This window comes from Coregonus lavaretus (genome assembly GCF_964263955.1).
Source record: "Coregonus lavaretus genome assembly, contig: HAP1_SCAFFOLD_1354, whole genome shotgun sequence".
Taxonomy (NCBI): domain Eukaryota; kingdom Metazoa; phylum Chordata; class Actinopteri; order Salmoniformes; family Salmonidae; genus Coregonus; species Coregonus lavaretus.
In genome coordinates, this window is record NW_028160087.1 from 99,231 (window position 1) to 115,304 (window position 16,074).

Sequence of the window (16,074 nt, forward strand, 5' to 3'; positions counted from 1 at the left end):
AAAGGTATTTTGTCTTTAGTCGTTCTGGGTCTGTGCAGATGAAGGAGAGGAGACAAGAAGAGGAGGCAAGGAGAGGATGCTACTTAATTATTGAGATGCACCCAAGTGCATTTTTACAACCACCTGTCTGCATCTCACTGTCTGAAAACATCTTCACGTCGTTCTCTCTCCATCTCGCTATCTCTCTCTCTCTTTCGCTCTCTCTTTCTCTCTCTCTCTCCATCCTGTGTGATGTTGATTGTGGTTTAGTTGAGTCAGTACAGACAAACTGAAATCTCTTCCCATTCAGACAGACAGACGTCAACATGTGGACCAAATGGAACCCTTTCCCCTTTACAGTGCACTCCTGTTGTAGTGCCACGGGGCTCTGGTCCAAAGGAGTGCGCTGTATCGGCAGTAGGGTGCCATTTGGGACAGAGATTCACACTTCCTGCTTCCTGCTCTCCACCAGCCCACAGCAACAGCAGCTACAACACGGTCGCCTTCAGTAGCTGAACGTTGCAGATAGAAAAGCCACGAATAGAGCTGACTCCTTTTATTCTACAAGTCAGTGATTTATGTACAGTGAGGGGAAAAAAGTATTAGACAAAGAAATGATCAGTCTATAATTTTAATGGTAGGTTTATTTGAACAGTTAGAGACAGAATAACAACAAAAAAATCCAGAAAAACGCATGTCACAAATGTTATAAATTGTTATGCATTTTAATGAGGGAAATAAGTATTTGACCCCTCTGCAAAACATGACTTAGTACTTGGTGGCAAAACCCTTGTTGGCAATCACAGAGGTCAGATGTTTCTTGTAGTTGGCCACCAGGTTTGCACACATCTCAGGAGGGATTTTGTCCCACTCCTCTTTGCAGATCTTCTCCAAGTCATTAAGGTTTCGAGGATGACGTTTGGCAACTCGAACCTTCAGCTCCCTCCACAGATTTTCTACGGGATTAAGGTCTGGAGACTGGCTAGGCCACTCCAGTACCTTAATGTGCTTCTTCTTGAGCCACTCCTTTGTTGCCTTGGCCGTGTGTTTTGGGTCATTGTCATGCTGGAATACCCATTCACGACCCATTTTCAATGCCCTGGCTGAGGGAAGGTTTGACGGTACATGGCCCCGTCCATCATCCCTTTGATGTGGTGAAGTTGTCCTGTCCCCTTAGCAGAAAAACACCCCCAAAGCATAATGTTTCCACCTCCATGTTTGATGGTGGGGATGGTGTTCTTGGGGTCATAGGCAGCATTCCTCCTCCTCCAAATACGGCGAGTTGAGTTGATGCCAAAGAGCTCAATTTTGGTCTCATCTGACCACAACACTTTCACCCAGTTCTCCTCTGAATCATTCAGATGTTCATTGGCAAACTTCAGACGGCCCTGTATATGTGCTTTCTTGAGCAGGGGGACCTTGCGGGCGCTGCAGGATTTCAGTCCTTCACGGCGTAGTGTGTTACCAATTGTTTTCTTGGTGACTATGGTCCCAGCTGCCTTGAGGTCATTGACAAGATCCTCATTGACTAGTTCTGGGCTGATTACTCACCATTCTCATGATCATTGCAACTCCACGAGGTGAGATCTTGCATGGAGCCCCAGGCCGAGGGAGATTGACAGTTCTTTTGTGTTTCTTCCATTTGCGAATAATCGCACCAACTGTTGTCACCTTCTCACCAAGCTGCTTGGCGATGGTCTTGTAGCCCATTCCAGCCTTGTGTAGGTCTACAATCTTGTCCCTGACATCCTTGGAGAGCTCTTTGGTCTTGGCCATGGTGGAGAGTTTGGAATCTGATTGATTGATTGCTTCTGTGGACAGGTGTCTTTTATACAGGTACCAAGCTGAGATTAGGAGCACTCCCTTTAAGAGTGTGCTCCTAATCTCAGCTCGTTACCTGTATAAAAGACACCTGGGAGCCAGAAATCTTTCTGATTGAGAGGGGGTCAAATTCTTATTTCCCTCATTAAAATGCAAATCAATTTATAACATTTTTGACATGCGTTTTTCTGGATACCAGTCCCTCCTGCAGCAAAGCACCCCCACAGCATGATGCTGCACCCCCGTGCTTCTGTCACGGTTTCGGCCGAGGCTGCTCCTCCTCCTGGTTCGGGCAGGCTTCGGCGGTCGTCGTCCCCGGAGTACTAGCTGCCACCGATCTATGTTTCATGTTCGATTGGTTTTGTCTGGATGTTGTACACCTGTGTCTTGTTAGTCCTCGTTAGTGCCCTATTTAGTTCTCGTTGTGTGTGCTTGTCGTTGTGTGTGATTGTACTACTGTTTCGTGTTTTGGAGATACATTTTCCCTCCAGTGTTTGAGAGGGTTGTTTGCACATGTTTGTGCGTCATTCGTTTTGTCGCCTGTGTGCGTCGTGCATTTTGCCTTCGGGCTTATTTTGCTTCGGTTGGATATATATTTATTGCACTAAAGCCTTTGGACTGAGCCTCTGTGTCCTGCGCATGATTCCTACACCACACCCACCTTCAGCACGCCTTGACAGCTTCACGGTTGGGATGGTGTTCCCCTTTTTCCTCCAAACATAACAATGGTCATTATGGCCAAAAAGTTCTATTTTTGTTTAATCAGACCAGAGGACATTTCTCCAAAAAGTAAGATCATTGTCCCCATGTGCAGTTGCAAACCGTAGTCTGGCTTTTTTATGGCGGTTTTGGAGCAGTGGCTTCTTCCTTGCTGAGCGGCCTTTCAGGTTATGTCGATATAGGACTCGTTTTACTGTGGATATAGATACTTTTGTACCTGTTTTTTCCAGCATCTTCACAATGTCCTTTACTGCTGTTCTGGGATTGATTTGCACTTTTTGCACCAAAGTACATTACATTTTACATTTACATTTACGTCATTTAGCAGACGCTCTTATCCAGAGCGACTTACAAATTGGTGCATTCACCCTATAGCCAGTGGGATAAACACTTTACTTTCTTTTTTTCTTTTTTTTTCTTTTTTTTGGGGGGGGGGGGGGTAGAAGGATTACTTTATCCTATCCCAGGTATTCCTTAAAGAGGTGGGGTTTCAAATGTCTCCGGAAGGTGGTGAGTGACTCCGCTGTCCTGGCGTCGTGAGGGAGCTTGTTCCACCATTGGGGTGCCAGAGCAGCGAACAGTTTTGACTGGGCTGAGCGGGAACTATGCTTCCGCAGAGGTAGGGGAGCCAGCAGGCCAGAGGTGGATGAACGCAATGCCCTCGTTTGGGTGTAGGGACTGATCAGAGCCTGAAGGTACGGAGGTGCCGTTCTCCTCACAGCTCCGTAGGCAAGCACCATGGTCTTGTAACAGATGTGAGCTTCAACTGGAAGCCAGTGTAGTGTGCGGAGGAGCGGGGTAACGTGAGAGAACTTGGGAAGGTTGAACACCAGACGGGCTGCGGCATTCTGGATGAGTTGTAGGGGTTTAATGGCACAGGCAGGGATCCCAGCCAACATCTCTAGGAGACAGAACGCGTCTCCTTCCTGAGCGGTATGACAGCTGCGTGGTCCCATAGTGTTTATACTTGCGTACTATTGTTTGTACAGATGAACGTGGTACCTTCAGGCATTTGGAAACTGCTCCCAAGGATGAACCATCACGTTGATTACAGGACCAAACGTGGTAAAGGCCATCACGTTGATGACTGGACCAGACTCCAATGTTTTGGACACAGGCTGTACCTTGCTACATGTTTTTAAGGCACTTTGATTTATAATTTCAATTCTAATAATGATTGATCCTACTTATACATAATTACACAACCATCAGCTTCCTATTCCTTCTGTAGCCTATCGCTTTCTGAATATGTAAATAATTTTGGTTATTTAAGAACTTGGAAATAGGAACGCAATGTTATTAATTAATTAATTAATTAGTGCTGCGCTTCTAGCACACTATAGTTTGATGATCATGTTAAAAATGAATGTTTGTTAACATGTATGTGTAATAATCCTATTGATTATCATATGTATATCAATGTTGGAAAATATTAGTTTTATTGGGTTTTTGCATTCAGTTAGCAGAGTATGTATTATTTCATATGAAGTCATATTCTCTACCCTGACACTTTTAACCATGTCTGATGAAATGACCAGGTTTTCATCCAATTGTAATATATGGCCAAAAAAATCATAATTAGATATTTTGTCCTAATCGTGCAGCCCTGCTACCAGTACTCTCCTCTCCTCATCCTCTCCTCTCCTATCCTCCCCTCTCCCCACCCTCTCCTCTCCTCTCCCTCTCCTATCCTCCCCTCTCCCCACCCTCTCCTCTCCTCTCCTCTCCCCATCCTCTCCTCTCCTCTCCTCTCCTCTCCTCTCCTCTCCTCTCCTCTCCTCTCCTCTCCTCTCCTCTCCTCCTCTCCTCTCCCCATCCTCTCCTCTCCTCATCCTCTCCTCTCCCCACCCTCTCCTCTCCCTCTCCTCTCCTCTCTCCTCTCCTCTCCTCTCCTCTCCTCTCCTCTCCTCTCCTCTCCTCTCCTCTCCTCTCCTCTCCTCTCCTCTCCTCTCCTCTCCTCTCCTCTCCTCTCCTCTCCTCTCCTCTCCTCTCCTCTCCTCTCCTCTCCTCTCCCTCTCCCTCTCCCTCTCCCTCTCCCTCTCCCTCTCCTCTCCCTCTCCCCACCCTCTCCTCTCCCTCTCCTCTCCTCTCCCTCTCCTATCCTCCCCTCTCCCCATCCTCTCCTCTCCTCTCCTCTCCTCTCCTCTCCTCTCCTCCTCTCCTCTCCTCTCCTCTCCCCACCCTCTCCTCTCCCTCTCCTCTCCTCTCCTCTCCCCATCCTCTCCTCTCCTCTCCTCTCCTCTCCTCTCCTCTCCTCTCCTCTCCTCTCCTCTCCTCTCCTCTCCTCTCCTCTCCTCTCCTCTCCTCTCCTCTCCTCTCCTCTCCTCTCCTCTCCTCTCCCTCTCCCTCTCCCTCTCCCTCTCCCTCTCCCTCTCCCTCTCCCTCTCCCTCTCCCTCTCCTCTCCTCTCCTCTCCTCTCATTTACATTTTACATTTTAGTCATTTAGCAGACGCTCTTATCCAGAGCGACTTACAGTTAGCGAGTGCATACATTTGTCATACTGGCCCCCCTCTCCTCTCCTCTCCTTTCCTCAGCCATAAATGGGTATATGTATGGTAACCTGCCTGACATGGAGCTGTGCCAGGGTCGCCCGGTGGCATGGCACCTGTTTGGGATGGGCAACGAGGTGGACATACACTCCGTATACTTCCAGGGCAACACCCTATTGGACCGCGGTCACCGTGCCGACACACTCAGCCTGTTCCCGGCAACCTTCGTCACCGCGGCGATGGTTCCCTTGGCGTCCGGGAAATGGCTGCTGAGCTGCCAGGTCAACGACCATCTACAGGGTAAGTCACCTGACCCCTAACACCTGACCTACCAACAACTAACCTATCATTGACCACTAAGCAGGTATTGTTGATTGTAATCTGATCTGCCTGACCACCTCCAGAGGTAGACAGGGATGCATGTGGCCAGATTTCTGACTAGTGTAGCTGAATAAGGTGTGTTAAAGCAGGACTGGAGCAAAGACCTGCACAACCAGTGTCTGGCCACACGAGGCCTAGTTAGATATGACATTAATTCCATCCAGTAAGCTTTCCTTCCCAGGGGTAATTCAGTTCTTTATTTTATTTTTATTTAACCTTTATTTAAATTGGCATTTCAGTTTACAATGACGGCCTACCAAAAGGCAAAAGGCCTCCTGCGGGGACGGGGGCTGGGATTAAAAATAAAAATATAGGACAAAACACACATCACAACAAGAGAGACGCCACAACACTACATAAAGAGAGACGCCACAACACTACATAAAGAGAGACACCACAACACTACATAGAGAGAGACACCACAACACTACATAAAGAGAGACAACACTACATAAAGAGAGACGCCACAACACTACATAAAGAGAGACACCACAACACTACATAGAGAGAGACACCACAACACTACATAAGAGACACCACAACACTACATAAAGAGAGACACCACAACACTACATAAAGAGAGACACCACAACACTACATAGAGACACCACAACACTACATAAAGAGAGACGCCACAACACTACATAAAGAGAGACGCCACAACACTACATAAAGAGAGACACCACAACACTACATAAAGAGAGACACCACAACACTACATAAAGAGAGACACCACAACACTACATAAAGAGACACCACAACACTACATAAAGAGAGACACCACAACACTACATAAAGAGAGACGCCACAACACTACATAAAGAGAGACACCACAACACTACATAGAGAGAGACACCACAACACTACATAAGAGACACCACAACACTACATAAAGAGAGACACCACAACACTACATAAAGAGAGACACCACAACACTACATAGAGACACCACAACACTACATAAAGAGAGACGCCACAACACTACATAAAGAGAGACGCCACAACACTACATAAAGAGAGACACCACAACACTACATAAAGAGAGACACCACAACACTACATAAAGAGAGACACCACAACACTACATAAAGAGAGACACCACAACACTACATAAAGAGAGACGCCACAACACTACATAAAGAGAGACGCCACAACACTACATAAAGAGAGACACCACAACACTACATAAAGACAGACCACAACACTACATAAAGAGAGACACCACAACACTACATAAAGAGAGACACCACAACACTACATAAAGAGAGACACCACAACACTACATAAAGAGAGACACCACAACACTACATAAAGAGAGACACCACAACACTAAATAAAGAGAGACGCCACAACACTACATAAAGAGAGACGCCACAACACTACATAAAGAGAGACACCACAACACTACATAAAGAGACACCACAACACTACATAAAGAGAGACACCACAACACTACATAAAGAGAGACACCACAACACTACATAAAGAGAGACACCACAACACTACATAAAGAGAGACACCACAACACTACATAGAGAGAGACACCACAACACTACATAAAGAGAGACACCACAACACTACATAGAGACGCCACAACACTACATAAAGAGAGACACCACAACACTACATAAAGAGAGACACCACAACACTACATAAAGAGAGACACCACAACACTACATAGAGAGAGACACCACAACACTACATAAAGAGAGACACCACAACACTACATAAAGAGAGACACCACAACACTACATAAAGAGAGACACCACAACACTACATAAAGAGAGACACCACAACACTACATAGAGAGAGACACCACAACACTACATAAAGAGAGACGCCACAACACTACATAAAGAGAGACGCCACAACACTACATAAAGAGAGACACCACAACACTACATAAAGAGAGACACCACAACACTACATAAAGAGAGACACCACAACACTACATAAAGAGAGACACCACAACACTACATAAAGAGAGACACCACAACACTACATAAAGAGAGACGCCACAACACTACATAAAGAGAGACGCCACAACACTACATAAAGAGAGACACCACAACACTACATAAAGACAGACCACAACACTACATAAAGAGAGACACCACAACACTACATAAAGAGAGACACCACAACACTACATAAAGAGAGACACCACAACACTACATAAAGAGAGACACCACAACACTACATAAAGAGAGACACCACAACACTAAATAAAGAGAGACGCCACAACACTACATAAAGAGAGACGCCACAACACTACATAAAGAGAGACACCACAACACTACATAAAGAGACACCACAACACTACATAAAGAGAGACACCACAACACTACATAAAGAGAGACACCACAACACTACATAAAGAGAGACACCACAACACTACATAAAGAGAGACACCACAACACTACATAGAGAGAGACACCACAACACTACATAAAGAGAGACACCACAACACTACATAGAGACGCCACAACACTACATAAAGAGAGACACCACAACACTACATAAAGAGAGACACCACAACACTACATAAAGAGAGACACCACAACACTACATAGAGAGAGACACCACAACACTACATAAAGAGAGACACCACAACACTACATAAAGAGAGACACCACAACACTACATAAAGAGAGACACCACAACACTACATAAAGAGAGACACCACAACACTACATAGAGAGAGACACCACAACACTACATAAAGAGAGACGCCACAACACTACATAAAGAGAGACGCCACAACACTACATAAAGAGAGACACCACAACACTACATAAAGAGAGACACCACAACACTACATAAAGAGAGACACCACAACACTACATAAAGAGAGACACCACAACACTACATAAAGAGAGACACCACAACACTACATAAAGAGAGACACCACAACACTACATAGAGAGAGACCTAAGACAACAACATAGCATGGCAGCAACACATGACAACAACATGGTAGCAACACCACATGACAACAACATGGTAGCAACACAACATGACAACACAGCAAGGTAGCAACACAACATGACAACAACATGGTAGCAACACATGGCAACAACATGGTAGCAACACAACATGTCAACAACATGGTAGCAACACAACATGACAACAACATGGTAGCAACACAACATGACAACAACATGGTAGCAACACCACATGACAACAACATGGTAGCAACACAACATGACAACAACATGGTAGCAACACAACATGTCAACAACATGGTAGCAACACAACATGACAACAACATGGTAGCAACACAACATGACAACAACATGGTAGCAACACCACATGACAACAACATGGTAGCAACACAACATGACAACAACATGGTAGCAACACAACATGACAACAACATGGTAGCAACACAACATGACAACAACATGGTAGCAACACCACATGACAACAACATGGTAGCAACACAACATGACAACAACATGGTAGCAACACAACATGTCAACAACATGGTAGCAACACAACATGACAACAACATGGTAGCAACACAACATGACAACAACATGGTAGCAACACAACATGACAACAACATGGTAGCAACACAACATGTCAACAACATGGTAGCAACACAACATGACAACAACATGGTAGCAACACAACATGACAACAACATGGTAGCAACACCACATGACAACAACATGGTAGCAACACAACATGACAACAACATGGTAGCAACACAACATGACAACAACATGGTAGCAACACAACATGACAACAACATGGTAGCAACACCACATGACAACAACATGGTAGCAACACCACATGACAACAACATGGTAGCAACACCACATGACAACAACATGGTAGCAACACAACATGACAACACAGCAAGGTAGCAACACAACATGACAACAACATGGTAGCAACACATGGCAACAACATGGTAGCAACACAACATGTCAACAACATGGTAGCAACACAACATGACAACAACATGGTAGCAACACAACATGACAACAACATGGTAGCAACACCACATGACAACAACATGGTAGCAACACAACATGACAACAACATGGTAGCAACACAACATGTCAACAACATGGTAGCAACACAACATGACAACAACATGGTAGCAACACAACATGACAACAACATGGTAGCAACACCACATGACAACAACATGGTAGCAACACAACATGACAACAACATGGTAGCAACACAACATGACAACAACATGGTAGCAACACAACATGACAACAACATGGTAGCAACACCACATGACAACAACATGGTAGCAACACCACATGACAACAACATGGTAGCAACACAACATGACAACAACATGGTAGCAACACAACATGTCAACAACATGGTAGAAACACAACATGACAACAACATGGTAGCAACACAACATGACAACAACATGGTAGCAACACCACATGACAACAACATGGTAGCAACACAACATGACAACAACATGGTAGCAACACAACATGACAACAACATGGTAGCAACACAACATGACAACAACATGGTAGCAACACCACATGACAACAACATGGTAGCAACACAACATGACAACAACATGGTAGCAACACAACATGTCAACAACATGGTAGCAACACAACATGACAACAACATGGTAGCAACACAACATGACAACAACATGGTAGCAACACAACATGACAACAACATGGTAGCAACACAACATGTCAACAACATGGTAGCAACACAACATGACAACAACATGGTAGCAACACAACATGACAACAACATGGTAGCAACACAACACAACAACACAACACCAAAAGTAAAAAAAGTGTTGATAGGGGACAGAATGCGGTCGGACCATCATATAATAGGCATATACATTACTCTGACTGAATTTCCACGTGGGCGAGGATATTGGAAATTTAATCAAAGCCTATTAGAGGATAATTTATTTATAATTAGAACAAAGGAATTTATAACTGACTTTTTCCAACATAACATAGGTACAGCGAATCCCCTTATTGTATGGGACACCTTTAAATGTGCCTTTAGAGGCCATGCAATTCAGTACTCATCTCGAAAACAAAAGCAATTTAGGTCAAAAGAGTTTATACTAAGAAAGGAAATAGAAAGTCTAACAGAACAGATAGATGGCAATAAAAACTGTAACATAGAGGCTCAGAATAAATTAGAGGAAAAACAAAAAGAAATGGAAAAACTTATTCAAGAAAGATCAAGTGTAATATATTATAAAAATAAAGCAAACTGGATGGAATATGGGGAAAAATGCACAAAATTCTTTTTTAATCTTCAACATAGGAATGCTACCAAAAAGAACTTAATGAAACTAGTTACAATTGACGGAGTCACCCATAATTCACCTAATGATATTTTGAAGGAAGAAACAAAGTACTTTAAACATATGTTTTCTTTTCAGTCGCCTCCATCTCCTCTAACTGAAGCAAATTGTAGAGATTTTTTTTCTATTGATAATGTCAAATTAACAGCCACACAGAAAGACTCATGTGAAGGTGAAATTACAGAGGAGGAACTTCTGGATGCAATTAAAGACTTTAAGTCGGGGAAAACTCCAGGGTTGGATGGCATACCAATCGAGGTATACCAAACCTTTTTTGATATACTAAGAGGACCGTTATTAGCATGTTTTAACCACTCCTATGTAAATGGTAGATTATCTGACACTCAAGAAGAAGGTCTGATCTCATTATTACTGAAACAGGATACAAGTGGAAAATATAAAGATCCAGTCCATTTACAAAATTGGAGGCCCCTTACACTTCAGTGTTGTGATGCAAAAATCCTAGCAAAATGTATAGCGCATAGAATTAAAAAGGTATTGTCGGATATTATTCATTCTAATCAGACAGGTTTTTTACATGGAAGATACATTGGAGATAATATAAGGCAAGTATTGGAAACAATAGAACACTATGGAAAATATGGGAAACCAGGCCTGCTATTCATAGCAGACTTCGAAAAGGCATTTGATAAAGTTCGACTGGAATTTATATATAAATGCCTGGAGCATTTCAATTTTGGAGAATCTCTTATAAAATGGGTCAAAATCATGTATAGTAACCCTAGGTGTAAAATAGTAAATAATGGCTATTTCTCAGAAAGTTTTAAACTATCAAGAGGAGTGAAACAAGGTTGTCCACTATCGGCATATCTATTTATTGTGGCCATCGAGATGTTAGCTATTAAAATCAGATCCAATAATAATATCAGGGGATTAGAAATACAGGGCTTAAAAACAAAGGTGTCATTGTACGCAGATGATTCATGTTTTCTTTTAGATCCACAACTAGAATCCCTCCACAGCCTCATAGAGGATCTAGATACATTTTCTAACCTCTCTGGATTACAACCAAATTATGACAAATGTACTATATTACGTATTGGATCACTAAAAAATACAATTTTTACATTACCATGTAGTTTACCAATAAAATGGTCTGATGGTGATGTGGATATACTCGGAATACATATCCCAAAGGAAATAAATGATCTCACTTCAATAAATTTTAATAGAAAGTTAGCAAAAATAGATAAGATCTTACTACCATGGAAAGGAAAATACCTGTCAATTTGTGGAAAAATCACCCTGATTAACTCTTTAGTATTATCCCAGTTTACCTATTTGCTTATGGTCTTGCCTACGCCTAGCAAACAGTTTTTTAAAACATATGAGAAAAAAATATTCAATTTTATTTGGAACGGCAAGCCAGACAAAATTAAAAGAGCATATTTATATAATGAATATGAATTCGGAGGACAGAAATTATTAAATATTAAAGCATTAGACCTATCACTAAAATCTTCAGTCATCCAAAAGTTATACTTAAATCCGAACTGGTTCTCAAGCAAATTAGTAAGATTGTCTCTCCCAATGTTCAAGAAAGGCCTTTTTCCCTTTATTCAGATTACAATCTCTCACTTTCAGTTATTTGAAAAGGAAATAATCTCCCAAATGTCACTATTTCTAAAACAAGCCATAGAAAGTTGGTTGCAATTTCAATTTAATCCTCCAGAAACGACAGAACAAATAATGCAACAAATATTGTGGTTAAATTCAAATATACTAATTGACAAAAAACCTTTATTTTTTGACAGAATGTTTAAAAAAGGTATAATCTTCGTAAATGATATCATCGGTAGGACTGGTGGAGTTATGTCGCACATGCAGCTAACAAAAACATATGGAAATGTCTGCTCTACCCAAAATTACAACCAAATAATTGCAGCCTTACCGCAAAAGTGGAAGAGGAAAGTTGAAGGGGGAGAAAGTAAGGAACTTGTCTGTCGGCCTTGCATTAAAGAACATAATTGGTTAAGGAAAACTGTGATAAATAAAAAAGTATATCAGTTTCACTTAAGGACCAAAGGATTGACAGCCGTCCCATATAGATTGCAAAATAGTTGGGAAGAGATCTTTGACGTACCAATCCCATGGCATAGTGTTTATGAACTGACACGCAAAACGACACCGGATTCAAAAATTAGAATCTTTCAATTTAAATTATTATATAAAATTCTTGCTACCAATAGAATGTTATTTATATGGGGGATACAATCTTCCCAGCTCTGCAGATTTTGCTGTGAAGAGATAGAATCATTAGATCATTTGTTTTGGTTCTGTCCATTTGTAGCTTGTTTTTGGACACAGGTCCAGGAATGGCTAAAGGATTGCAATATTTACCTGGAACTAACCTTGCAGATAGCATTACTGGGTGATCTGAAAAGTCATAGTCAATCAATCAATAATATAATAATACTTTTAGCAAAAATGTTTATTTTTAATTCACAATCTGTAGAAGCAATGAGAATAGAAAGGTTCAGAACTTTTGTAAAACATCACAGTATGGTTGAAATATATATGGCAAATAGAAATCCTATATGGATGGTGTTAAGAGATAGATGGGAGGTATTGAATAGAGTTGAAGGATGGGACTAATAACAAATAACAACAAATAATAACAAAGATAGCTAATAATGTAAGCATACTGTGTCCATAATAAGTATATAGGTTGTATGTTGGGAGCTTTTGGGAAAGAGCACAGTTAGAAAGATATGGCATTTAGAAGCAAACCGGATGGACATCATGAAAATGATCGGAGAGGTTGAGAGTAGAAGAAGTTCAGGAGCAAAAAAATAAATAAATATATATATATATATATATATATATATATATATATATATATATATATATATATATATATATATATATATATATATATATATGGATATAGAATTATTGTAAAATTAACTCTGTCCATAAGGTGTAGATAGTAATTATAGACCGGAAGTAGAGGCCTGGGCGTTGTTGTTCACTAATTTACTCCAAGTAGGGAAAGGATGGTGGGGTTGAAAAGTAATAAAGGGGAATATATATATATACAGGTAAAAGTCAGTAAATTAGAATATTTTGAAAAACTTGATTTATTTCAGTAATTGCATTCAAAAGGTGTAACTTGTACATTATATTTATTCATTGCACACAGACTGATGCATTCAAATGTTTATTTCATTTAATTTTGATGATTTGAAGTGGCAACAAATGAAAATCCAAAATTCCGTGTGTCACAAAATTAGAATATTGTGTAAGGGTTACATTTTGAAGACACCTGGTGCCACAAAATAATCAGCTGATTAACTCAAAACACCTGCAAAGGGCTTTAAATGGTCTCTCAGTCCAGTTCTGAAGCCTACACAAACATGGGGAAGACTTCAGATTTGACAGCTGTCCAAAAGGCGACCATCGACACATTGCACAAGGAGGGAAAGACACAAAAGGTTATTGCAGAAGAGGCTGGCTGTTCTCAGAGCTCTGTGTCCAAACACATTAATAGAGAGGCAAAGGGAAGGAAAAACTGTGGTCAGAAAAAGTGTACAAGCGATAGGGATCACCGCGCCCTAGTCAAGATTGTGAAAAAAAACCCATTCAAAAATGTGGGGGAGATTCACAAGGAGTGGACAGCTGCTGGAGTCAGGGCTTCAAGATCCACCACCAAGAGACGCTTGAAAGACATGGGTTTCAACTGCCGCATACCTCGTGTCAAGCCACTGTTGACCAAGAAACAGCGCGAAAAGCGTCTCACCTGGGCTAAGGAAAAAAAGAGCTGGACTGCTGCTGAGTGGTCTAAAGTCATGTTTTCTGACGAAAGCAAATTTTGCATTTCCTTTGGAAATCGAGGTCCCAGAGTCTGGAGGAAGACAGGAGAGGCACAGGATCCACGTTGCCTGAAGTCTAGTGTAAAGTTTCCACCATCAGTGATGGTTTGGGGTGCCATGTCATCTGCTGGTGTCGGTCCACTCTGTTTCCTGAGATCAAGGGTCAACGCAGCCGTCTACCAGCAAGTTTTAGAGCACTTCATGCTTCCTGCTGCTGACCTGCTCTATGGAGATGGAGATTTCAGGTTCCAACAGGACTTGGCGCCTGCACACAGCGCAAAATCTACCCGTGCCTGGTTTACGGACCATGGTATTTCTGTTCTAAATTGGCCAGCCAACTCCCCTGACCTTAGCCCCATAGAAAATCTGTGGGGTATTGTGAAAAGGAAGATGCAGAATGCCAGACCCAACAACGCAGAAGAGTTGAAGGCCACTATCAGAGCAACCTGGGCTCTCATAACACCTGAGCAGTGCCAGAAACTCATCGACTCCATGCCACGCCGCATTAATGCAGTAATTGAGGCAAAAGGAGCTCCAACCAAGTATTGAGTATTGTACATGCTCATATTTTTCATTTTCATACTTTTCAGTTGGCCAACATTTCTAAAAAATCCCTTTTTTGTATTAGCCTTAAGTAATATTCTAATTTTGTGACACACGGAATTTTGGATTTTCATTTGTTGCCACTTCAAATCATCAAAATTAAATGAAATAAACATTTGAATGCATCAGTCTGTGTGCAATGAATAAATATAATGTACAAGTTACACCTTTTGAATGCAATTACTGAAATAAATCAAGTTTTTCAAAATATTCTAATTTACTGACTTTTACCTGTATATAAAAAATAAAAAAAACATGGGGGATTGGAAATGATGCAGACAATTACATTGATAGAAGATACAATCTATCTGCAATATTAAGCTGATCCATCCCCCCCCCCAAAAAAATAAAAAAAAATAAAAACACAACATGACAACAACATGATAGCAACACAACATGACAACAACATGGTAGCAACACCACATGACAACAGCATGGTAGCAACACAACATGACAACAACATGGTAGCAACACAACATGTCAACAACATGGTAGCAACACAACATGACAACAACATGGTAGCAACACAACATGACAACAACATGGTAGCAACACTACATGACAACAACATGGTAGCAACACAACATGACAACAACATGGTAGCAACACAACATGACAACAACATGGTAGCAACACAACATGACAACAACATGGTAGCAACACAACATGACAACAACATGGTAGCAACACAACATGACAACAATATGGTAGCAACACAACATGTCAACAACGTGGTAGCAACACAACATGACAACAACATGGTAGCAACACAACATAACAACATGGTAGCAACACCACATGACAACAACATGGTAGCAACACAACATGACAACAACATGGTAGCAACACAACATGACAACAACATGGTAGCAACACAACATGACAACAACATGGTAGCAACACAACATGTCAACAACA

The 16,074-nt window shown here is 41.6% G+C and overlaps 1 protein-coding gene across 1 annotated transcript in view; it reads left to right on the top strand.

The window, feature by feature from the left end:
* The window catches only part of LOC311122175 (ferroxidase HEPHL1-like), a 68,085-nt gene that overhangs the window by 38,103 nt on the left and 13,908 nt on the right, over positions 1-16,074 (top strand). Inside the window, exon 5 of the mRNA XM_084196572.1 lies at positions 5,056-5,310. Coding sequence (XP_084052698.1) covers positions 5,056-5,310 — 255 coding nt within the window. The remainder of the gene's footprint in view (positions 1-5,055; positions 5,311-16,074) is intronic.